The sequence below is a fragment of the Fusarium vanettenii genome (assembly GCF_000151355.1).
Source record: "Fusarium vanettenii 77-13-4 chromosome 5 genomic scaffold NECHAsca_5_chr5_3_0, whole genome shotgun sequence".
NCBI lineage: Eukaryota > Fungi > Ascomycota > Sordariomycetes > Hypocreales > Nectriaceae > Fusarium > Fusarium vanettenii.
The window spans coordinates 4,073-24,880 of NW_003315878.1; the positions used below are offsets into that span (position 1 = coordinate 4,073).

General features: G+C 50.9%; 5 protein-coding genes across 5 annotated transcripts; all 5 read right to left on the reverse strand.

Annotated features, from left to right (window-relative positions):
• Positions 1-3,524: 3,524 nt before the first annotated feature.
• On the reverse strand, positions 3,525-5,459 carry NECHADRAFT_41156 (uncharacterized protein; the record flags this gene model as incomplete). Its single annotated transcript, XM_003051025.1, has 4 exons — positions 3,525-4,371; positions 4,440-4,790; positions 4,854-5,250; positions 5,354-5,459. 4 exons carry the CDS (start codon positions 5,457-5,459, stop codon positions 3,525-3,527), a joined length of 1,701 nt encoding a protein of 566 aa, XP_003051071.1.
• Positions 5,460-8,665: 3,206 nt separating this feature from the next.
• On the reverse strand, positions 8,666-9,473 carry NECHADRAFT_5659 (uncharacterized protein; the record flags this gene model as incomplete). The annotated part of the gene is made up of 2 exons (XM_003051026.1): positions 8,666-8,973; positions 9,026-9,473. Coding segments are annotated over 2 exons (756 nt in total), but the record flags the coding sequence as incomplete, so codon positions are not given.
• Positions 9,474-9,928: 455 nt separating this feature from the next.
• On the reverse strand, positions 9,929-14,453 carry NECHADRAFT_41824 (uncharacterized protein; the record flags this gene model as incomplete). The annotated part of the gene is made up of 4 exons (XM_003051027.1): positions 9,929-13,924; positions 13,976-14,125; positions 14,182-14,293; positions 14,362-14,453. 4 exons carry the CDS (start codon positions 14,451-14,453, stop codon positions 9,929-9,931), a joined length of 4,350 nt encoding a protein of 1,449 aa, XP_003051073.1.
• Positions 14,454-15,180: 727 nt separating this feature from the next.
• On the reverse strand, positions 15,181-18,632 carry NECHADRAFT_104386 (uncharacterized protein; the record flags this gene model as incomplete). The annotated part of the gene is made up of 10 exons (XM_003051028.1): positions 15,181-15,310; positions 15,371-16,156; positions 16,219-16,627; positions 16,685-16,917; positions 16,973-17,425; positions 17,528-17,711; positions 17,769-17,802; positions 17,851-17,930; positions 17,978-18,335; positions 18,384-18,632. 10 exons carry the CDS (start codon positions 18,630-18,632, stop codon positions 15,181-15,183), a joined length of 2,916 nt encoding a protein of 971 aa, XP_003051074.1.
• A 562-nt stretch (positions 18,633-19,194) lies between these two features.
• Positions 19,195-20,535, reverse strand: NECHADRAFT_104387 (uncharacterized protein; the record flags this gene model as incomplete). The annotated part of the gene is made up of 2 exons (XM_003051029.1): positions 19,195-20,314; positions 20,378-20,535. The coding sequence occupies 2 exons, from the start codon at positions 20,533-20,535 to the stop codon at positions 19,681-19,683; spliced, it is 792 nt and encodes a 263-aa protein (XP_003051075.1). The 3' UTR covers positions 19,195-19,680.
• Between the last annotated feature and the right edge of the window lie 273 nt (positions 20,536-20,808).

Consider the following 20,808-nt stretch of genomic DNA (forward strand, 5'->3'; position numbering starts at 1 on the left):
GTCGACGCGACTCTCGAAGATGACGGCCGGGCTCGTCAGTGGCTTTCCATTAAGAGGATTGGTTGCCTTTCCAGTGTGCACATCGTAGCCCAAGCCAAGGCCGCTGTAGACAATCTCGAGAATGAATCGAGAATGAAGTTATATGCTTTTGCCCCCACTCCCACAAATGACAGAACCTGGTTCATGAAGGTATGGCGAATGTGCTCGTAGCTCCTCCTGTCTGACTGGGGGTCAAGAGGTGTCGTTTCCTCAGCGAGTTTGATCAATGGCTCAGCATAGAACACCATTATCAAGGGCGGAAGGAGATGTAGCTGGTTAATCTGAAAATAGTCCTTCCCGTACACCTCAATTGAGCTCCTTGTGATCGCCTCGTGAAGAGCACGGAAGGACTTGAAGTGCATGTTGTAGCCCTTCAGCATAGTTGATCGGAATAACTTGCAGGCCAATGTATCTTCTGCGCCTAGACAGCTTCCGCGCTTGAAAAACGGCTTGGAAAGATGGAAAGAGCAGTAAGGGATTGCCTTAGCAAACTCCTCGTCCCGCAAGTCGATCTGAAGAGTGAGCCCGACGGGTTTTATTCTTTCGCTCCACAAGATGTCGAGCAGACCAGGAATCTTCCCGTCGGTTTTTAGGTATGAGCTGGCAAAATCCGGTGCTTCCATCTCTGTCTCGACTCTTCTTGTCACTAGGGCCGCGTTGAGAATATCATCCAGAGAGTAGCAGTCCCAGGGTTCAGTCAATGCAGCGACGCGCCTTGGATTTTTGTCATGGGCGACGAACGCCCCGTCTAGCTTCTCCCAGACGAATGCATCCACCTCATACAGAAATAGCCCCTGGCTCGTTCCATTGGCGATCGCGGCGGCCGAATTATCAGGGATTCCTGAGGCACGCTCGTAGAGTCCACGATGACAGAATACATGACCAAAATTATGCTTCAGCTTCGATTGCCCGTGGAGTAACTCATTCGGCAATTTAAGGGGGCAATAAAGTTGCTTTTATGTTTCCCAACTATATCCCTCTAGAAGCGCGGGATACTCCCTATGATGGTTGAAACCTCTGGAAATAAATGCCGGATAGGCAATATTCGAGAGCAGATCATCTTACTCCATTCTGTGTTGTTTTTCTCTTTTAAAAAAAGGCCTTATAGAGATAGTCGGAATCTAGAACGTGTGGAAATTGTCGTAGTTGAGTTACGCCTAAGGGTGGCTCTGAGATAGCCTATTATTTATAATGAAGACGTCGATAGGTCGCACAAATGCGGCAGCTTAAGGCAAGAATCAGGCGCTTATACTAGGCAGATTAACGCGTGGCTAGGTACAGTTGTTAGTTCCCCGATGGAAACGATACGGAGGAGACGATAGGGGAGGCATTCTAAGTACCCGCTGGTTAGTAACGAACGGGTTCTCTCTGAAACCTCTTTATAGGTGTTAGCCCTGCTTAATTAATTAACCAGCTGGTAGTTATGTACTGCCACGACTGCCCTTCATGTGTGGCTGAGACCTGCATGTGGCCCAGCGTACGAACCAATGTGATGTTGTTTTGGACGGCACTGTCTGGGAGTTGAAGCAATCATAGGTCAAGCATGATGGGTGTCGCCTGGCTGCCTGCTCGGGCGGGAGAACATGTCGTCCAGACACGGCCACACTTTTGGGGAGGCTTCTTTTCGGGACGCTCTTTTCAGGGCGAGACCTAGTATCGTGAGGTTTGCTCATGGAGTCGCCCGTAATGCCTTGCGGTGCAAATCGGATGATGAAGAGATGGTGGTGGATTGACTCAATCTGCATCAACCAGGCCAATTTCGAAGAGAGGCGTCATCAAGTGCAGCTCATGCATCTCATCTATCGTCAGGCTGAACAAGTCATCGTTTGGCTGGGAGAGCCGTCGAGCGACAGCTACCTTGCTATGGACTTCATCAGGTTCCTCGACAAGACTACCCGACGCAAGCTCAGTGTCGCAGAGGTTCGCGCCATGTTGCAGCAATATCACTATCGGACACGATGGACTGCTCTTGCAAACCTGCTCTCACGAAAATGGTGGTCTAGGGTCTGGACCGTTCAGGAATTTGTGCTACCCCCCAACGTTTCGTTCTGGTGCGGCGCGCAACGCCAGCAGGGTCGCCATTTGTCGCAGCATATCCATCGCCGACAAATGCCCTTTAGTTGGCATCAAAGATACTCTCGCCTTCGTCCACGGGAACAACTGACGAAGAGCACGTGGTTTGTACAAGGCTACAAAAACCCCGGGAGTTGACGCAGCCTTGCCACTCCCCGCGTTGGCCACCTACTTCAGTTGCATGGACGCCAGTGATGATCGAGATCGACTCTACGGCCTCATGGCGCTTTCGACCGATCAGTCTCTCCTGCACGCCAATTACTTCCTAACCACCCAAGAAGGATACTTACATTTCACACAATCCTTCATTATGCGGCACAAATCTCTAGATGTCAGATGTCTCGCATCAATATACAGCGCCCCATCGGGATCCTTGCCTTCCTGGGTGCCGCACTGGCAGAAGCGAAACCCTTAAGTGATTCCCTCAATGGTCAGCCAAAGTTCCAAGGCTCACATTGGCAATCTTCGTTCCCCAGCAGCCCTAGAAGTCGATCCGTCGGTTTATTATTCAGCATCAAACAACACAGACGCTGTATTTGAATTCGAATGCTCGACACTATACGCTCGAGGATTTATTGATACGGTGGATGGTTTGACCGGTTCCAAAAACTTTGAAATGGTCCAAAGTTCCGGATGGAGCTCTACGCAATCCTTGAGCTGCTCTGGTTCTACATGCTCGATCATGGACATTCTCACAAGCGTGTGTCGAAGTTTCGTATTGGACCGGAAGGATCGGTATTTGCGATACGCCATGCCCACCGCAGACTTTTTTCGAGACTTCATTTCCTTACTTGTCCGCATTATAACAAAATCGAGCTCCTCCGCTCCCAGGGAATTTCAGGAATGGTTTCAGTGGACCAGGTCCCTTCGCATTCACGGCCGTAGCTTCGAGAGCATCCTGCATGACAGCCTCCAGACGGATGTCGACTCCTCGGGGGCTGCTACAAATGAAGACGAGTACTACTACGACACATTTTTCGGCCGGTTCTTCGATACAGTGGTAAGATTGTCGCTCCGTCTGATGATCAGCTGCAACGGACGCATTGGCATGGTTACGGAGAGGGCCATGAAGGGAGATTTAGTGTGCGTGCTCTTTGGGTGTAGCGTCCCTGTCCTGCTGCGGAAAGCAGACAGTGGAAATGGTTTCTCGCTCATAGGAGAGTGCTTTCTCGATGGATGTATGGACGGGTCAACTTTGGAGCAACCTGGGCTTCTGGAAAGGGAATTTGCAATCCGCTAGTGGGATGTCTACCTGGGTGACTTGCTGCGACTTGCGACGTGATGGGAGGCTGATAAAAGGGTTTTTTATAACTTATATTTATTCTTTTCTCTTAATTTTGTTTCTTAGAAAATATTTAACTTTAATATATATTATAAATCTCAATATATAATACAAGTATTTACGTTAAATCCTAACTTATAAACTTAGAAAAGTGCTCCTTAATTTCACTCCCCTCATCCAAGCCTGCGGCAAAGCTAATAATACCATCGGGGCGGATCACGACGAGAGCACCCGACTTGGTGTCTACTCCATACTCGAAGTGGCAAGCACCATCACGGTCAAAGAAGAATTTTCCCAGAGGAGGCCCATCCAATGCCTCCCATCCACTGCCAACCGTTCCAATCATCAGCGTAACGAGTCGAATCATCCCGCCGTGACGCGCGGCAAACGTGGACAAGGTCTCTCTGAGGGCTGGGAAATTGGTGGACGTGAAGGCTGTGTTCCCGGCGAATGCAACAATGCTCCAACAGCCTCTACGCCCGTCGATCAAAAGGGCGTCGTGAAGACGTAATAGAACCTTGCTTCCAGGTGCACATACAAGTGCGTCAGGGCTGCGGATGCCACATGCGAGAGTGGTCATCAGAGGGCTTTGGTTAATCACATTGTTGGCGTATGTGACTCCCAACCCGACGTTAAACCCAATGCTCTCACCAAAGATCTTCCACAAAATCTCGTCTGCGGTTCTTCCGAGTCCCTGATATTGCGCAGGGATTTCTCCAGAGATGACAGCCGCGGCATCCTTGTCAATCCCAATGAGCTTCTTTGCTGCCGCGTGCCGTTCCGAGGCATATGTCTCGAGAACCGAAGGCTTATACCAGCCCTTGATGGTTCCCGCCAGCTTCCACACGAGATTCGTAGCGTCGTGAATGCCCGTGTTCATGCCCTGAGCAAAACCAGAGGAATGGGTATGGGCAGCATCACCCCCGAGGAGGACAAATTGGTCCTTTTGCAAAAACTGAGCAACGCTCTGCTTGATCCTAGTAGCATCCAAGTTAGTGATACGTTCAACTCTGAAATTCTCAAAGCTTGTGATCCCTCGACATACTTGTAGTGAGTCCACCAGTCTAGTCTGTCGACTTCCAGCTTGAACGGCTTCATGCCCTCAGCAGCTTCCTTCAAGGCCTCATCTTGAGTGATGCCGTTTGGGTATTTTGCCAACAGTGAAGGCGTAAGAGCAAACCCAACACGATGGGCATCCCGATCGAGCTTCACCCATAGGATATTTCCGTGATGCTCTGTCTCGATCGAAGCGAACCCGATGTTTGCATCGGGCATATCAGTTGACATTTTGCCGTCAATTCGGATCCATTCATGGGTGGTTGGATCAAGGTCAAGATCGATGCCAACCAACTGCCGGACCGATGAGGAGCCACCATCGGATCCAACAAGATATTTGCTATTTCAATGAGTCATTAGTATCATCACATCGAGTTCGATTTCAGAAGGACGGGGGCCATACCAGCGGACTTGCGCTTTTCCCATCGTCTTGTGTTCAAGAGTGGCCGTAACGTTGTACCCGTCACCGAGGGAAGTGTCGATGGCATAAGTTGTGAGCTTCCAGGAAAACCAAACCGACTTGCCGTAGCTTTCGAAGTGGTTTCGAAAGACATCCTCCGAGTACCGCTGACGGATGTTCAGAGCATAGTCATGGTAGCTCGGCTTGAGGTGATCGAACATGAGGTTCCACCCTCTTTCGTTCACCCTTTTTCCATCCTTGAAATTGATACTGCTTCGAGACACGAAGCCCTCTTGAATCAAGTCATCAGCCACGTCCAGCTGCTCGAGAAGCTCCAAGGACCTTGGGTAAAGCGTTGTCGCACGGCCAAACGTGGCCTGGACGTCGCGCTCTCGTTTTTCTATATCGTCAGCCCCATCTTATTCCCTAGCAGTCTCTTGGAGAATGTAAGGCTCCACGATTCTCGAGGACTGAGTGTTGAAGATCTCTCACGGTTGACATACCGACAAGAACACAATCAACGCCTTGTTGCGTAAGGCCAATCCCGGTAAGAAGGCCAACCGGGCCAGCACCAACAATGAGTACGTCGGTAGTGGGTGGAAGAGACATGTTTATGACGTGGAAGAATCTTCAAGTGATGCAGAAGATGAGAACAAAAGAACAACAGTCGGCGGAGCTTTTGGATATTGCGGGCAGTGGTGAGGCTTTAGCGATGGAGTTCACTGAAGAGAAAAGGAATCGAAGACTTCAAGATGAGTCTTTGATGTCCTTTTATACACAAGTGTGCTCACGAAACTTGCTACGATGGCATAGATTCTCGGTACCGGGACTAATCTTGCCATCCGAAGCTCCGAAGATTGCATATGTGATTTCTCCTGAAAGTCCCCTTGGGTGGAACTCATTGTCCATCATGGGACATCATTTCAGCAGCCAACTCGACAGGCAACCGCGCTTTCCATGGAGGAAAACGGACTATGAACATGATGCTCCAGATGCGGATCCGGAAGTGGATATATCTCGATATCGACTCCATCCGCAAAGGGCATGGATCACCCATCTCGTTGGTCCCATCGACTGCCGGACAAGCCGCGGATGAGAGTCATCCGCCGCTAGCCACTCACAAATAGCTCATCATAGCGTGCAGGTAATTTCTCCGAAGCTTGACACCGCCTTGAAAGGCTAGCATAAAAACGATATACTTGAACGCCAAGGAATCAACCTTTCTTAACCCCTAATTACGACAATTACCTAGGGCCGAGAGCTTCTAATTGCAAGATCGTGAGATGCCGAAAACGCCCCACAACACTTTGAGAACCTCCCGCCATCACGAGAGCGACCCGGACTGGCTAGCAGACCGTGTTTACACCGCGTGTGAGTCTTGTCGAAAGAGGAAGCGCAAGGTTAGTTTCCCTTCACTCCTGACTTTCTCGGATGACTGACTCTGAGCTTCCAGTGTGATGGTACAAAGCCTCGTTGCGCACCATGTGAACTACGTGATATCTCATGCCACTGGGAGTCCCGTCGTAAACCCTTTAGGTATGTTGCCGCCGTGCAATTATTTATTTAATCTTTCATTCTTGGACTCACATTTCCTCCATCTCACAGCAACAGGAATCGTGAGAAATCATACATCAAACATCTCGAGGACCAGGTCTCTCAGCTGTCAGCCTTACTGGCAGAATCGCGTAGCAGCTCGACCTCGAGAGGCCCCAAACGACTGACTGAGAGAAATCCACAGCTCGTGAATCATGGCAAGACCAAGACAGGTCAAGCCACGAAACAACGCTGCCCTGGTCCCATGAGATCCCCGAGTGCAGTACAGGAGTTCGCGTCTCTCGATTGGAGCAATCTCGGCCGTGCAGGAGACGAAATGGTTCTGTTCTCTGGACCTGGAAACTTTTCCATCCCCGGGCCAGCTCTAGGGAGGTTCAAAAGCCCATCCAGCTCAAAGGAACTGCCTGCTTCCAAAGTCAACAGCCTCATTGAGGAATTCAGCCGCCAGGAGGAACTGAAAAGCCACCTGAAGGAGTTTTTCTTGGAAACCATCAACAGGTATTATCAATTTGTCGAGCCAGCCTGGCTGGCGTTTTCGGACACTTTCCCTCGAAACGGAGAGCCGCTGCAGCTTCTCTATAGCGTCATCTTTGCCGTATCAGCTCATTGTCTACACGTTGCAGAAGATTTAGAGGACGCGTTGTTGGCTCACGCCGAAAAGCTGGTCATATCTTGCTCTAGGTCAGACACATGTTTGCCCGTTATAAAGGCTTTATCGATTCTCGCCTGGTTGAAGCATACATTGTTCCAGCGTTCAGCCGGTTTTGCCTATCAATGTAGGTTTAAACTCTATCTTGTTGAATCATTGCTGACATGTTCTCTTCAAGACCTGGCATCCGGTCTCTCCATGCGACTCAAGTTAGACGAAGTATCGAGTCCATTTTCGACGGCAGCGAACGAACCAAGCCTGGATTACATTGACAGCGTCAGGACATTCTGGTCGTTATTCCTGGTAGAAAGGTAACAACAAAGTGGAATCTACTGTGGTGTCATTGCCCTGTCCTCCGTTAGCTGACATTCATTCTATTAATCGCCTCAGAACATCAACCCCCAGTCTTGGGGTTCCTCTTGCAATTCCTTGGGATATCATTCAGCCGCCAGTCACCGTAGGCGTCTTGCCAGGTTCTGACGATTCCATCGTATCGTTTGAGCAACACTGCTCTTTATTGCAATTAAATCACCTCTACGTGGAAACAGTGTAGGTTGATTGTTCTATCACCGGGTACCATAAGAACTTTGGCTGTCTAACACCGGAATGTCCATAGCTATACCCCGGCTTTCAAGTTGCTCTCAGCAGCTGATCAGGAAGCCCATTTACAGAAGGCTACAGATGCTCTTGCAGTCTTCCGACAACGTCTCAGTGCCTGCGTTGTCATCGAGACGGGCAGCACACTATCGACCGACAAAGCTGTTGTGTGGATTTCTTACCACGCCGCCGTTCTCAACCTGCATCGGCCCTTTCTCCACATCTCCAGCGAGCATAAAGCAAGCGATCCAGGTACTTCGATGAATTTGGTGACCGCCGCAGCTGAGGCCATTTCGGAGTTGCTGAGTCGCCTAGAGGCAAACAACGTCACTCGAACATTGCCTCCACTCGCCATTTACCACATTTTCCGCGCCGCTCTTGTACACTGTCTAAACATGACATCGTCTGATTTCGAGCTAAAAAGCAGGGCTCAAGAGAATTGGCAGATTTGCTTGAGAGCTCTTTGGGCAATGAGGAAGATATGGGAGGCTTCCGTAGATACTTACGTCAACTTCTTGCACTTTGTTGCTCAAGACTGGGGAGTCTCAGGTGTTGAGCAAAACTCAGAGATGAATCTTGAGCTGCTATTAGGTAACGGCTGATCCGGTGTGGGCTAAAGGATCCCAAAATAGGACAAATTGAATACTATCATAATATAGTATTTTTAACTCTGATCATTAGCGAGCCAAAATGATGGAATAACCTTAGTTTATAGAAACTCTTAAATACTTTAATTAAAAAATCTTGTGATTTTATAGCTATCTCCTGCCTTTCCCTTCTTTGTTTCTCGGCCCTTGTTCTGAGTTGCGCTTATCTTGCCCACTTCTCGACGTTTCGCAGTCCCCTCATCATCATTCGTCACTCCTGATGCCTTCCGTTTACCATGAGATAACTTCTCAGAATCAAACAAATCAGTAGTCGCTTTGCTGTCGTCACGCGACTGGTCTTCTTCCTCTTTAACCTTGACCTCTGAATGTTGACCTGGGTCCTGGAGTCCTGATCCCTTCTTCTGTTTGGCGTTGGCAAAGAAGTTGGCGATATTCGACTTGTTTTCCTTGCTATCCAGGGGTATAATGAAAGATGGTGAGTTGTTCCCGACTTTACCAACCTCTTTAGTGACCGGGTAGACCTCCAACTCTCCTTCGAAGGGTTTGAGCAAAGATTGTAGCTCGCGAGACCATTGATCCCGAGAAGGATCTAGCCAAGTCTTGATGGCTGACGAGTCGGGGTTGAAGATGACCGGCATTCGGCTATGGAGGAACTTTAACTGCTTGTTTGAGTCTGTGGTGATGACAGTGTAGGTGTAGGTCTTGTCTGCAGATCCTGTGGAATGTCAGCCTGAACCACTTTGGTTCATCTCAGTCGTCTCTGTTACCTTCATACTGCACACAGTCCCAAAGCCCTGCGAAACACATGAGATGGCCATCCTTTCGCTTCACGTAATGAGGCTGTTTGTCTTTGCCGGTCTTGAGCCACTCGTAAAATCCTTGGGCAACGACAATGCACCGCTTGCGAGCCTTCATGCTGGCCCACATGCCTCCCGGTGAGCTTAGTGAATCATCACGGCAATTGATGGTTTTCAGCATCGACCCGTAGTCTGGGTTTCGCTTCGTCCACGACGGGATCAAGCCCCATTTCATAGATTGTAGCTTGTACTTGACTTGTTCAGAGCTTGCTGCTTGCTCGGTCGGGTCGCTGGGATCAGCGTGCTGCTGTTTCTCATTGTCCGTTCCCTGGTGGCCAGCACCTCCATCGGGGGTATTCGCGCGATAAACGATACCGTGATTTCCAGGTGCAAAATTGTAAGTGTTGCGGGGGGTGCCATCTCCTTCATCTTCTGGTGCGTCATCAATGTCTAAGCCGTCCTCCTCAAGCATCTGGCGGATTTGCGATGGGCGCTGTGGCTTCAGGTTAGAGTCATCATCTTGCCGAATATTGTCACTCACCAGAGCTAACGCATAGCGACCGCACATTTTCGCGGTATTTGACTGTTGAGTGAGTCAATTTATGACGAGCGTGCAAGTTCGATGTGAATATTGGTGGTGGCGTTCACGATGAACTCGTCAGACGGTATCACGTGGGGCCTATGACGGTGGTGCACAGTCGCCGTTGCAAAGAAAGACTCAAGGATGACCAAGCCAGACCAAGCCAGGCAAGAAAGACAAGTCAATTCAAAGACAAAAACTTTACAATTCCCCTATGGTATCGCTATTTTGGCATGAATACATCAATCCATCCTACTTTTATACTCCAGAACAAGCGGACGTCCTCCAACCGACTAAACCTTGCGGCGTGCCTTTCGCTTCAGCGCCGTCTCAGCAGCCCAAGCATCTTCAAACGCTGTCGGCTTCTGTTTGAGGTCTCCTCCCTGAATACCCAGACGACGAACCACCTGGAAGGCGCCGGTTCCAACTCTCATCGTTTGACCCATGATGATGCATTCACTGACACCTTCGATCTGGTCCGTCTTCATGCCAGCCGCAGCCTCAAAGAGATGATCTGGGGTTTTCTCGAACGAGGCCAGTTGCAGCACACTGTCTCTCATCTTGGACAAACCAAATCGCGTAATACCCAGTACCTCGCCCTTGTAAGTCATCACATCAGCCAGGAGCTGCATGTGTCGCGGATCAATACCCATGTCGCCCATGACCTCACCGATTTCGGCTGCGATGGTAGTTCTTGCAGCCTCAATACCCAAAACATCTCGGCATTCCATGACATTGTTTGAACGGGCCTTGATACCGATGACACCTTCCGTCGTCATACATTCTCGAAGTCCATAACCCTCGACTAAGACGGTGTGAGTGTTTTGTTCCGAGGTCTGGATAATGGCACGAGTTGCTTCGGAATAACCAGAAATCGGCACCGTAGGAAGCGCACGACGCAGGAAATTGGCTCGTAGTAGCATATCCCCGGTGTCATCAGCAGCGGCTTTGCTTCGGGCAGTTGTCCTCTTTGTAGAATCGCTGACATCGCGCACACGAACAATAATTCTCTCGCCGTCAATTGACAGATCATCGCGTTGCACCTTCAACTTGCGCTGCTTGCAGATGGCCTCAGCGATGTCATAAGGCCCAATACCCAGATGCATGTCTGAAAGAGCGGTTGAATCGATTTGGAGAACGACATTGCCCTCGTTGGTACGCCATTCATCCTCGACAAAGCGCAAGACGTCAGAAATGTACGTCTTTTCGATACGTCCCTTGACCACTCGCGCCGCTTCGATCTGTTCGTTATTTTCTAGCGGGCATGTGATAACTGGAGTACTGATGGTCTTGGAAGCGTTGATGATTTCCTTGATTCGAGGAACACCCTGAGTGATACTCATACCAGCAACACCGGCGAAATGGAAAGTCTTCAGTGTCATCTGAGTACCAGGTTCACCGATAGAATGGGCGCCGACAGCACCGACAGCATGTCCGGGTTCGACGTGCGCCTTCTTGTACTTGTCAAGACACATCTTGATGAAAAGGCGGAGTGTGGACAAGGTAACCTTGGCCGTCCGGTCGGCGTGGTCCTGAGCTGTTGCCCTCACCATCACATCGCCCTCAAATCCAGCAAGCTTTCTGACCCGCTCCAGCTTCGATGCCAGACCTTCGACGTGGGTCTCAATCGCCTTGAGAAATCCTCTGGCACCTTCGTGCTCGTCGATACCATAGTCGCTCGTGTCCCCATAGTCCAAGACTTCATTATGCAGGAGACCACGTCGGACATAACGTTTTCGTTCGGTCTCCAATACGGTGTCGCAAAAGGACCGGATCTCTTCTGGGGTCATGGATGCCTCGCTATTGTCCCTGGTCAAGCTCTCTGCGTGAGTCCAGGTTCGCAGGAAATGCACCGGCTCTGCAGAACCTTCCATGTCGACGGGGTCGAGTTTGTCCGCACCAAACTGGAACTGCACAATGCCACCACCCGAGGTTCGCACTGTATCATCGTACTGCGTGGACAAATCTTCAAGTGACTTCATGAGTCGTCGAGACATGTAGCCAGTTTCAGCAGTCTTGACAGCTGTATCGACCAGACCTTCACGGCCCGACATGGCGTGAAAGATGAACTCGGTGGGGAAAAGGCCGGTGTAAAAGCTGTTCTTGACGAAACCCTTTGATGGAGGCTGTCGAGCGTTTTTGTGAAAGTGCGGAAGAGTTCGGTCCTGGAACCCGTCCGCCACACGCGAACCGCCGATAATCTGCTGTCCGACAAGCGCAACCATCTGCGCCACGTTGATATCTGAACCTTTGGAGCCAGACTTGGCCATAATAAGAGGGGCGTTGTTGCGGCTCAGGGTGTCAACACAGTATGAACCTGCTTGCTGTCGGACTTTGCTCAGAATACCAGACATGGAGTTTTCCAGGGTTTGCTCCTGGTTGCAGCCAGCCGCCTTCTCAAGTTTGCCGGCCTTGAAGGTCTCGATGAGGTCATCGCACTGTTTGTAGGCGACCGCTACCAGCTTTTCCTTCTCATCGTTGAGCGACTGGGTTGGGAAGACATCTCCAACACCAATGGAGAAGCCTCGGTTTGTCAATTGACGCGCACACAGCTTAGCAAGTCTGTTCATGGCGATAACAGCTTCGTCAGGGCCGAAATCACGAAGAATGACGTAGAAAATCGAATCCTTCTTGCCTGATCCGACTGTAGACTTGTCCATGCGACCACACATGACCTCGGAGTTGCGTACAACAAGCCAGCCGTCGTTGGGGTCCATGTCGGGGCATTGGCCGGGTCGGGCCTTGTACGCTCGGCACTTGGCATCCAGGTTGACCTTGACCTTTGAATCCTTGTTGGGTCGCATGAGCATACTGAAGAGCTGCTTTCCGGTCCAAAGAGCCTGCGGTGCAATGATGGCGGGCGGAGGCATGTCAAGGTGGGTTTTACCATCCATCATGTGCATGCAAAGGTAGGTGAAGGTCTTGCGGTCAAAGAATCGATCCTTGCTGCTAAGCAAGAAAGCCGCCGTGATGAAATCTTGGGTTGCAGCAATGACAGGTTCGCCGTTCTTGGGTGTCGCCAAGTTGTGCTTGATTCCCATCAGATTGATGGCTTCAGCACGAGCTTCTTCTGTCTGCGGAACATGGAGGTTCATCTCATCGCCGTCAAAATCGGCGTTGTATGGTCCACAAACACACTCGTTGAGCCTAAATGTCCTCCAAGGACGAACCTTTGCAAGATGGCTCATGATACTCAGTTTATGCAGGGACGGCTGACGGTTGAAGAGCACAATGTCGTTGTCCTCCAAATGACGCTCGACGACATCTCCATATTTGAGATCTCGGGATGTGTTATCCCTGTTGGCAAATTTCAAGTTGATCGAGTAGCCACCGTCATCCTGCTTGACAACTCGCTGCGCTCCTGGCCAGACATCGACTCCATTCTTGATACACTGGCGGAGCTTCTCGATGTTGTGTCGCTGTACCCTTTCGGGGTAGGTGAGGTTCTTGGCGACAAGTTCAGGGACAGCCACTTGATCGATACCGAGGTTAGGGTCAGGAGAGATGACGGTTCTTCCAGAGAAGTCGACTCGCTTTCCGGAGAGGTTTCCTCGGAAGCGGCCTTGCTTGCCCTTCAGACGTTGGCAGAAGCCCCTTGTAGCTTTACCGAATCCAGGCTGCTGAAGGCCAGGAACATCACTATTGACGTACATAGCGATCTGAGTCTGCAAGTACTCCCACTGTTCCATGATCGTCTGAACCGGAGAGCCCTTTTGCAGGGCGGATCGGATCATGCCGCTAACCCAGACGATATCGGCGAGCTTGGTGGTAATGTCGTCTTCATTGCTAGCATTGTCTTGGGCAACAGAGGGCCTGATGCAAACTGGAGGAGCAGGAAGGAATTGCCAGATAAACATTTCCGGGCGACCTTCAGCAGGGTCGAGGCCAAGGAGCTCGCAGTCAGTAGGGCTGATCATCTTGAAGAGGTTGAGAACCCTCAGCGGATTCAGATCCTCCATAGCCTTTCGAAGATGCTTATCGAGCTCAGGGTTCTCGCGCTTCGCCTCGGTGAAGGAGTTGTCGAACTTGATCTTGCTCTCGGGGGGGACCTTCTTCACCGAGGTGGACTTGTTGTAAAAGGAGAACTTGTCGTGGGCAAGCTTGAGGACACCAATCTTTCGAATCTGGCCGTTGATGGAGCCACAGTATGGGCAGGTCTTGATCTTTCGGCATTCTGCATTGATCTTTTTGCATATTTGCGTTCGGCGCAGGTTATCGAGGAACGGTCGCCGCAACTCCTTAAGAAACTGCCGTCGTTCAGGTTCTTCCAGTAACACTCGGCCACAATCCTGGCACAACATTAGCAAGCCCTCGCCTCCTAGTGTAACGATTAACTTTACCTTGCAAATCTCTTGCAGGATAGACATGATGAAGCGCAAGTAGCCGACGTGGAAGGCCGGCAACGGGAGGCGGACATGACCAAAGTGGCCATTGCACTCCGACAGCGATAGCTCGCAGGTAGCACATTTTCCTGCTTTGCTCGAGGTTCCCTAGCCAAGATATTTGCATTAGATAAGTTCGACGTGGGCGGAGGTCGGAAGCTCACCAGTCGGGAGTCGAGAGGACCATGGCGATATGGGGCGCGATTATTCTCGATGTCGTAAAGCAAGCGGTCAGAGACCTCGAGGACAGCTTGATTGGCAATGTCTTGGTTGGATCTAGTAACGAGAGAAGACAAGTCAGCGCTGTCCAGCAAACCGAGATCACAGCCGCGAAGCAAACTCACTGAATGCCAAATTTGATGCCCTTGAATCGCTTAGGCAGCTTATCCACAAGCTGCTCCTTCACAGCACGCTTGGTGGACGCGTCGGTAGCCATGCTAGGCGCGCTTGTAAACTTCGAAGCGGAAATCGGACTGTTGCGAGGCAGCTAAAAGCGCCGGCGTTGGTATGATCGAGAGGTCGATCGCAGGTATGCGGGGATCCGGCAAGTGCGGATTGGGGTTGTGATCACAACAAGCTTGAATCGGAAGCTGCTTGAAGTGCTGGGGATTCGCATGCGATGTACATGACCAGAAGCGAGGAGTCGCGACGCTTCGAGAGGCGACAAGTCGAATGTTGGATCAGAGGGACGGCGTGGAAGTTGAGTCGCAAAATTTCCGTCGCCAGGTAAAGAGGGACCCAAACTCTTTAGCATCAGTCGTGCCCCACCATCCTACCAGCCTGCGGGGGAACCAGCCGCCCCCAAGGGATGAATCATCGCCGAAGGCGCGCAATGCAGGTTAATGCGACAACGTCCTGCGCACTTGATGATACAGACACTTTTCATTGGTTACCTGACCGCGCATTCAACAAGAGGCTCTTACACAAGTAAATAAGTAGTCGTTTACGAGCAAATATCACAATTTTAGGCATGGATATTACTGGGCCAAATGCCCCACGGACGCGATTGTTAGCCTTCCACATCATGCATCTTAAAGCCGGCAATCTGATTCCAAACATCTCTCAATAGGCCCCCAGCTAGCTCGACTCCCTAACCATCTATCGTGATATCAAAGTGCCCCTACCAAGTGGCAGGGCTTATATACAGCTGCCAGAATGTCGTCTTAGGATTCAGACTTCCGCCTCAATCGATTCGACAGCATCTGGGAGAGGACGAAATGGTTTACATCCTCGTCAGCCCAATAGCACATGTGTGAGGCGATTGTATTGATTGGGTTGAAGTCCAGGACGCTCCTTGAGGCATGATTAGTCTTGATCCATTCGTTACAAGTTCTCTCCAGCATAGACACTCACTCTTGGATACTGTAGTCGACTCGGCCATTGCGATTGAGTGCTCGAACTTTTCCTTCTTCCTTACGCAGCTTGCGAGCTTTCTTATCTTCGTCCGACGTGGTAGTCGTCTCCCCTTCTTTAGAGAGGCTTTTCTGAAATTTGGAATACAAGGTCTCCAGCTCGTCATCGATCAACGTCGGGCTGTGGTCGCTCAGGCCAGACCCAAAGTCCGAAACATTGGTCGCAGAGTCAGCGAGCTTCTTCATGCGCGCGTCTGTAGCCACTCGCTTCTCAGCATCGGGAGTATCACCACTCGCCAGAGTCTTCGATCCGGCGCCTTCGAGAGTCTGTGATTCTCCCCGCGACGCGTTGGCAGTTATCCTGGCCATCTCTTCGCTATTGATACCGAGACTTCGGTTGAGCAGGTTACTAGCAATGCCTGCACTCAGACTCGACCACAATCCGCTGACGCTCTGCCCAACCATGGTTCCGATCCCGGTCAGCCCTTGTGGTGTAACATTGCTGAATATTCCCCTCTTCGTGTAGGGTAGCAATTGAGGCTTCAATGTTGACATGGATGGTGATATCAGAGGCTCAAGGCGATAGCTAATGGGGTCTGATGGATGGAATATGTTAAAGAGCTGTTGAACCTTGGGCGACGCGACAGTCCCGGGCAGACCGGTCACTGGGGATATTTGCTCTGTCCCCGACCCAAGTGGGTTTGTGCGGAGCACATCTTCATCACAATCCATACTCTGGGGGTCCTTGGCTCTCACGGATTGAAGGCGAGGTCTCGCGGCTATAGTCCTAATCAAAGCTGTCAGTACAAACAAGGGCATCTGTAAGGTCAAGGGTGTTTCTAATCTTACCGTCCCTTAAGCATCTGAAAAAGACCAACCGGCGAGCCCAAGCAGAATAGGTCATCAACATTGAAGTCGAGCTCCAGCTCTGTAGTTTTGCTTGACGACTCTGTCCGATCCTGCATCGGCCACAGACGCAACAAAGACTTATGCTCAGTAGGGCGATCTTGCTTCTGTTGGCAAAGAAGATCGAAAAGGATCGCAGAACCCAAGGAATGGCCCATCAGATGCACTTTTCCCTTGAACTCTGGGTTTCGTTCCTTGAATAGCTTGAAAATGCGGTTGCACTCATTGAGTACAATCCTCGCAATTTGGTCACGGTAAGAGCTCTGATAGAGCAACACATCCAAAGCAAGGTCAGATATGAGGGAACGGGCAAAGGCCACCCCTTCAATAGTGATGTCGTCCAGGGATGGGTCTGCAGTTATAGAGTCAGCAGTCTACCCTCAAAGTGCCAAGTTCTAAGACCACTTACATTCATCCTCGTCGCCGTCAATGTCGCCTAGGTCGCGCTCACCCTTCTTCTGGCGCTTTCTTGGGAACTCCAGAAGATGCCTCCAGCATACCGGGAGTACCTGTACGCGACTGTTTCCTGGTCCGGGGCCAAGCTCCGAGTTCAAGGCCTTCAGGTCTGCTGAGTTGGCATACACGGATTTGATGGTTTTGCGGAGGATATTAACGTCGTGGACAAAGTTGACACTTTCCATACTAGGGAGGGTCAGCGCTGAGCCAGCATTACAATATCATCCAGTTAATAACATACCGAAGGCTGAGAAGTTGGCCGATTCCATGGGTCACCAGCACCAGGTGTTCTATCTCACGTCCCTGAGTCTCACCGGCCTGGGCAGTGTAGTCGTCTTGTATCTCCTGTTCTTCGCGCCGTCGGATCTCTTCTTCCGTTTCAGCCTTGGTCCTCCCCTCACTCTCAATGAGTGACGATAGCTGACGCTGCAGTCTGATTTGTCGAGGGTCCCTCTCCGTCTTGATCTGCTCGTCATTCTGGGCGGGTTCGTCATGGGAGGCACGGGTCGACGGAGGCGCCGATCTTCGCTTCAACATCTTCTGTTGCTTCTCGTCCAGCGAGAGGGCCTCATCGGCAGCGGTTGATTGGCTTTCATCGCCCTTGTCTTTATCCTTGTCCTTGTCCTTGTCCTTGCTTTTACTGGGCTCAGAATACCCACGGACGAGCTTCACCCCGCTCATGTAGCTCCCACCGCTGAATCTCTGATACATAGATGAAGTAACCCATGAAAGCATACCGTCTGAGGTCAACCAAGCTGTATTGGCGTCCTGGTAAGTGGCCATGCTATTCATGTACGTCCCGAAGAGTCGATAGCTTTGGGGTTGCGATTGGCCTTGGGAGTCAGCGTTAGCAGCAGGGGCATTATGCTCCTTCAAGCGAGTCGCGCTCGCTGACCGGGATGAGGCTGTTGACTTGAGATTTTCCCGCGATGCTTTTGGGGTAATGTTTTTTCTCGCACCCGATGGGCTACGACCTCTACCTGGTCAATCGTCAGTTTCGATACGATTTCAAATGCAAGAGCGACGGCTTGACATACCAGCATATTGCCATGGCTTCGTCTTGAGGTAGCCCTAGAATATGTTAGCTTGCTCTTTAGCTTGAGACATGATTATGCATACCTCTTCAAGTTGTGCAGCAAGGTTTTCCTCGCAAGGACGTAATGTCGAGCTATCTTGATAGAACCAAGTTCCTCGCAGTACTATCACCGGTCAGTTGACTATAATGGTAGGTTGTGTCACAGCGAACCTTCATAAACTGGACCCAGCCAGTAAACAGGAGCCAGTTCTCGAGCTTCGATGTCGACATCAAAGAGAAAGTCTTCATTCACGGGAACACGAACGGCACTGGAATTAGAATCCTCTTGGTCAAGGGCCTTCTCCGACATGTCGCCAGTCGCATCTGCTTTTCTCTTTCTTGAGGGTAGACGAGCACCTGGAGTCTGGCTCCGAGCGTCCTCCATCGCTTCCAACAGCTTCTGATACTCTCCTTCCAAGGCCTTGGAATCGGAGGAAGAAAATGCGGAATGCTTCTTTGGCCGCGTTGCCGGCTTTTCAGGTTGTGCTGGACGGCTAAGGGAGGTCAACTGAGGCTTCCGCTTAGGAACCTACCAGCGTGGTCAGCTAAGAACCAACAATGTCGGAAGATTCCTTACGTCGACGGCGTGAAACCACTGGACTCTTAAAGGCGGGCATCCTGCAGGATATGATTTGAAGCTTTGGCCGTAGAGATGCGTCGTAGCATGGTCGTCAGGATTTGAAGGAACAGGAGCTGGTCGAGCTTCCTCCGGCTTGGCCTTCTGAGTAGGAGTTGTACTGCGGCTACTGGCCCAGGGATTAATGGAGTCGACAGCAGAGCTCAAGTAAGACTTTTCGGTCTTCTTTTCAGCTGCCCCTGAGGCCATGGTGGCGCGATATGATCGTGACCATATACAGCGCGAAACCCTGTTGGTGAGCAGGACAACACACCGTTGCGAGGCCCAGGTCAGGGTGAGCGAACGTCCTCGGAGACACGGGATAGCCAACGCGTATTTTCCTTCTAAGGGATCCCGTAGTAGAGTCGAATACCCGGTGTGATAAATTGAACGATGAAGCCCAGCTAGCCTTAATGTCGGTCAGCCTGCGCTGTTAAGCAGGGACGATTGCAGTCGCAGCAGTGATAGTGATGATTCTATGAGTTTTGCGCAAGTTGGACACATTACCATCAGAAATATGGCAGCGCACAAATCAAGCAGAGAAGCCAAAGGCCAAAGCGTTGACAGAAGATAGGCCGAATTTGTTCTGATGAATAGGTTGCGATAAGAGGAGGATTCATGTGAAGATGACGTCCCTTGCCGAGAGTGGAGGTGACGACACGAATCGCAAACGTGTGCCTGAACTAAGGCAGCGTGGTAAGATTAGTGGGGGCCTTGAGCTTCACCCAACTGACAGGCAGTCTATCACAGTTGATGAGGAAGCTTCAATTTTCCGACACAAGTGTTATTTTTTGTTTCTTAGAGAAAAGACTGGTCCATTTCCATTGCGAAAGTTTAACCACGGCTTTTAACTGGGTGCCTGGATGCATTCAAAGTGCCTGCGGGCGGACCCAGACACCGTTCCAAGCCACCACGTGTAATAGGCAGTTCAATACTCCGTAAGTACTCCGTCCAGAGAAGTCTGTAGATTTCCCTGCCAGCGCTGAACGACGTGCCCCTGTTAGATAGACTTTGTTGAATTCATGCACTTCATTCTTGGCCACCTCTTCCCCCAGGCACGCAAGGCAGGCATGCATCCTTTCCTCGCATTCCAGCCCATCCACCTGACAAAAGTTGCCTATCTCTCCCGATTGAAACGAGAGCAAGAGTAAGGCGGGGCATGACGGCCTCACTTTCGGCGTTCAGCCAGCAACACTAATGTCTCATATACCCAGCCCTGAGTATATCCATGGCTCAATACTTTTATATCTCCGGTTTGTTACAGAGACAGTAGTCCAGTTTGAAGAATCGAAGCCCATTGAGCTTGCTTCTGTTGAGCGAGATCCGCGGCCGTTTGGCCATGGCTGTCTCGCAGGCCACGAATATCTCCCTCTGCCGAGACGGAGAGGCGCCCAATGCCCAGGGCTTGAGCCACCGAGCGAGCAGTTTCAGGGAAAGCCGCATCCGGGATGGTAGAGCACAGCCAGAGAAGAAGCCAAAGTGTCTCTTCCTGGTTGTGTTCAATAGCAAGATGCAGCCCGCTCTTCATGTCTGCAAGGGGATCTTGGTACCTGACGAAGGATGCCAAATCTTCAATCTCGTCGCTCGCATCCCGGAGCAACTCAACAATTCCGCCAACATCGCCCTCGGCGGACATGACATGCAGTGCACGAGCCGGACGGGCCTCGGGGTGGCTCTCGAGGTATGCCTCCTCGGTAATCGATGGTAGGATGTCTAGGTTTTCCTGAACGCCACCCTCGTTGACATATCTCGTGAGAATTGCAGCGCCCGAGGGTGCAGAGAGGAACTGGTTGGTGGCCGAGGGCCCTGCGTCGTTCGCTGGCAAATAAGTACTGCAACTCGGGCATTTGAGAGAGACTGCTACATCAGAAGACTGGTCCAACAAACACTGCCTATTGACGTTTTAGCCGAGATTGTAGCACCACAGACCATCGTCTCAAGAGCATCCAACATACCAATGAAAGTGACATCCACAGGGTAATTCAAGGTCATCAGGGACTGATTCCGAGACTGTGCTAGGGCCAGCGCTGGACACCCCAGCCTCATCATCCACGTCCTCGTCCGGATCCAAACGCAACACCAACGACTCTTCACAGACTTTGCAAAGGGACATCCTGGTACGCCGTGGTGAATGGCTATTCAGGATGTTTCGGCTCGCCAAGGATTAGACAGGGTGCTGTAAAAGTCTTGCTGGCTGTCTGTCACAAACAAATTTGTGAAATGCTTGGAAGCGCGTTTTGGGTCTCTTCTTTTCCGTCCTATCGCGTTTTTTTCTGCTGGTTCAGGCCCAACTTTTTTTTTCTTCTCCTGCAATGCGAAGGAAACGAAAACCCAAGTGGGTGAGCAGACCTTACGCAACCGAGTGGGGCTTGGTTCATGATTTGCG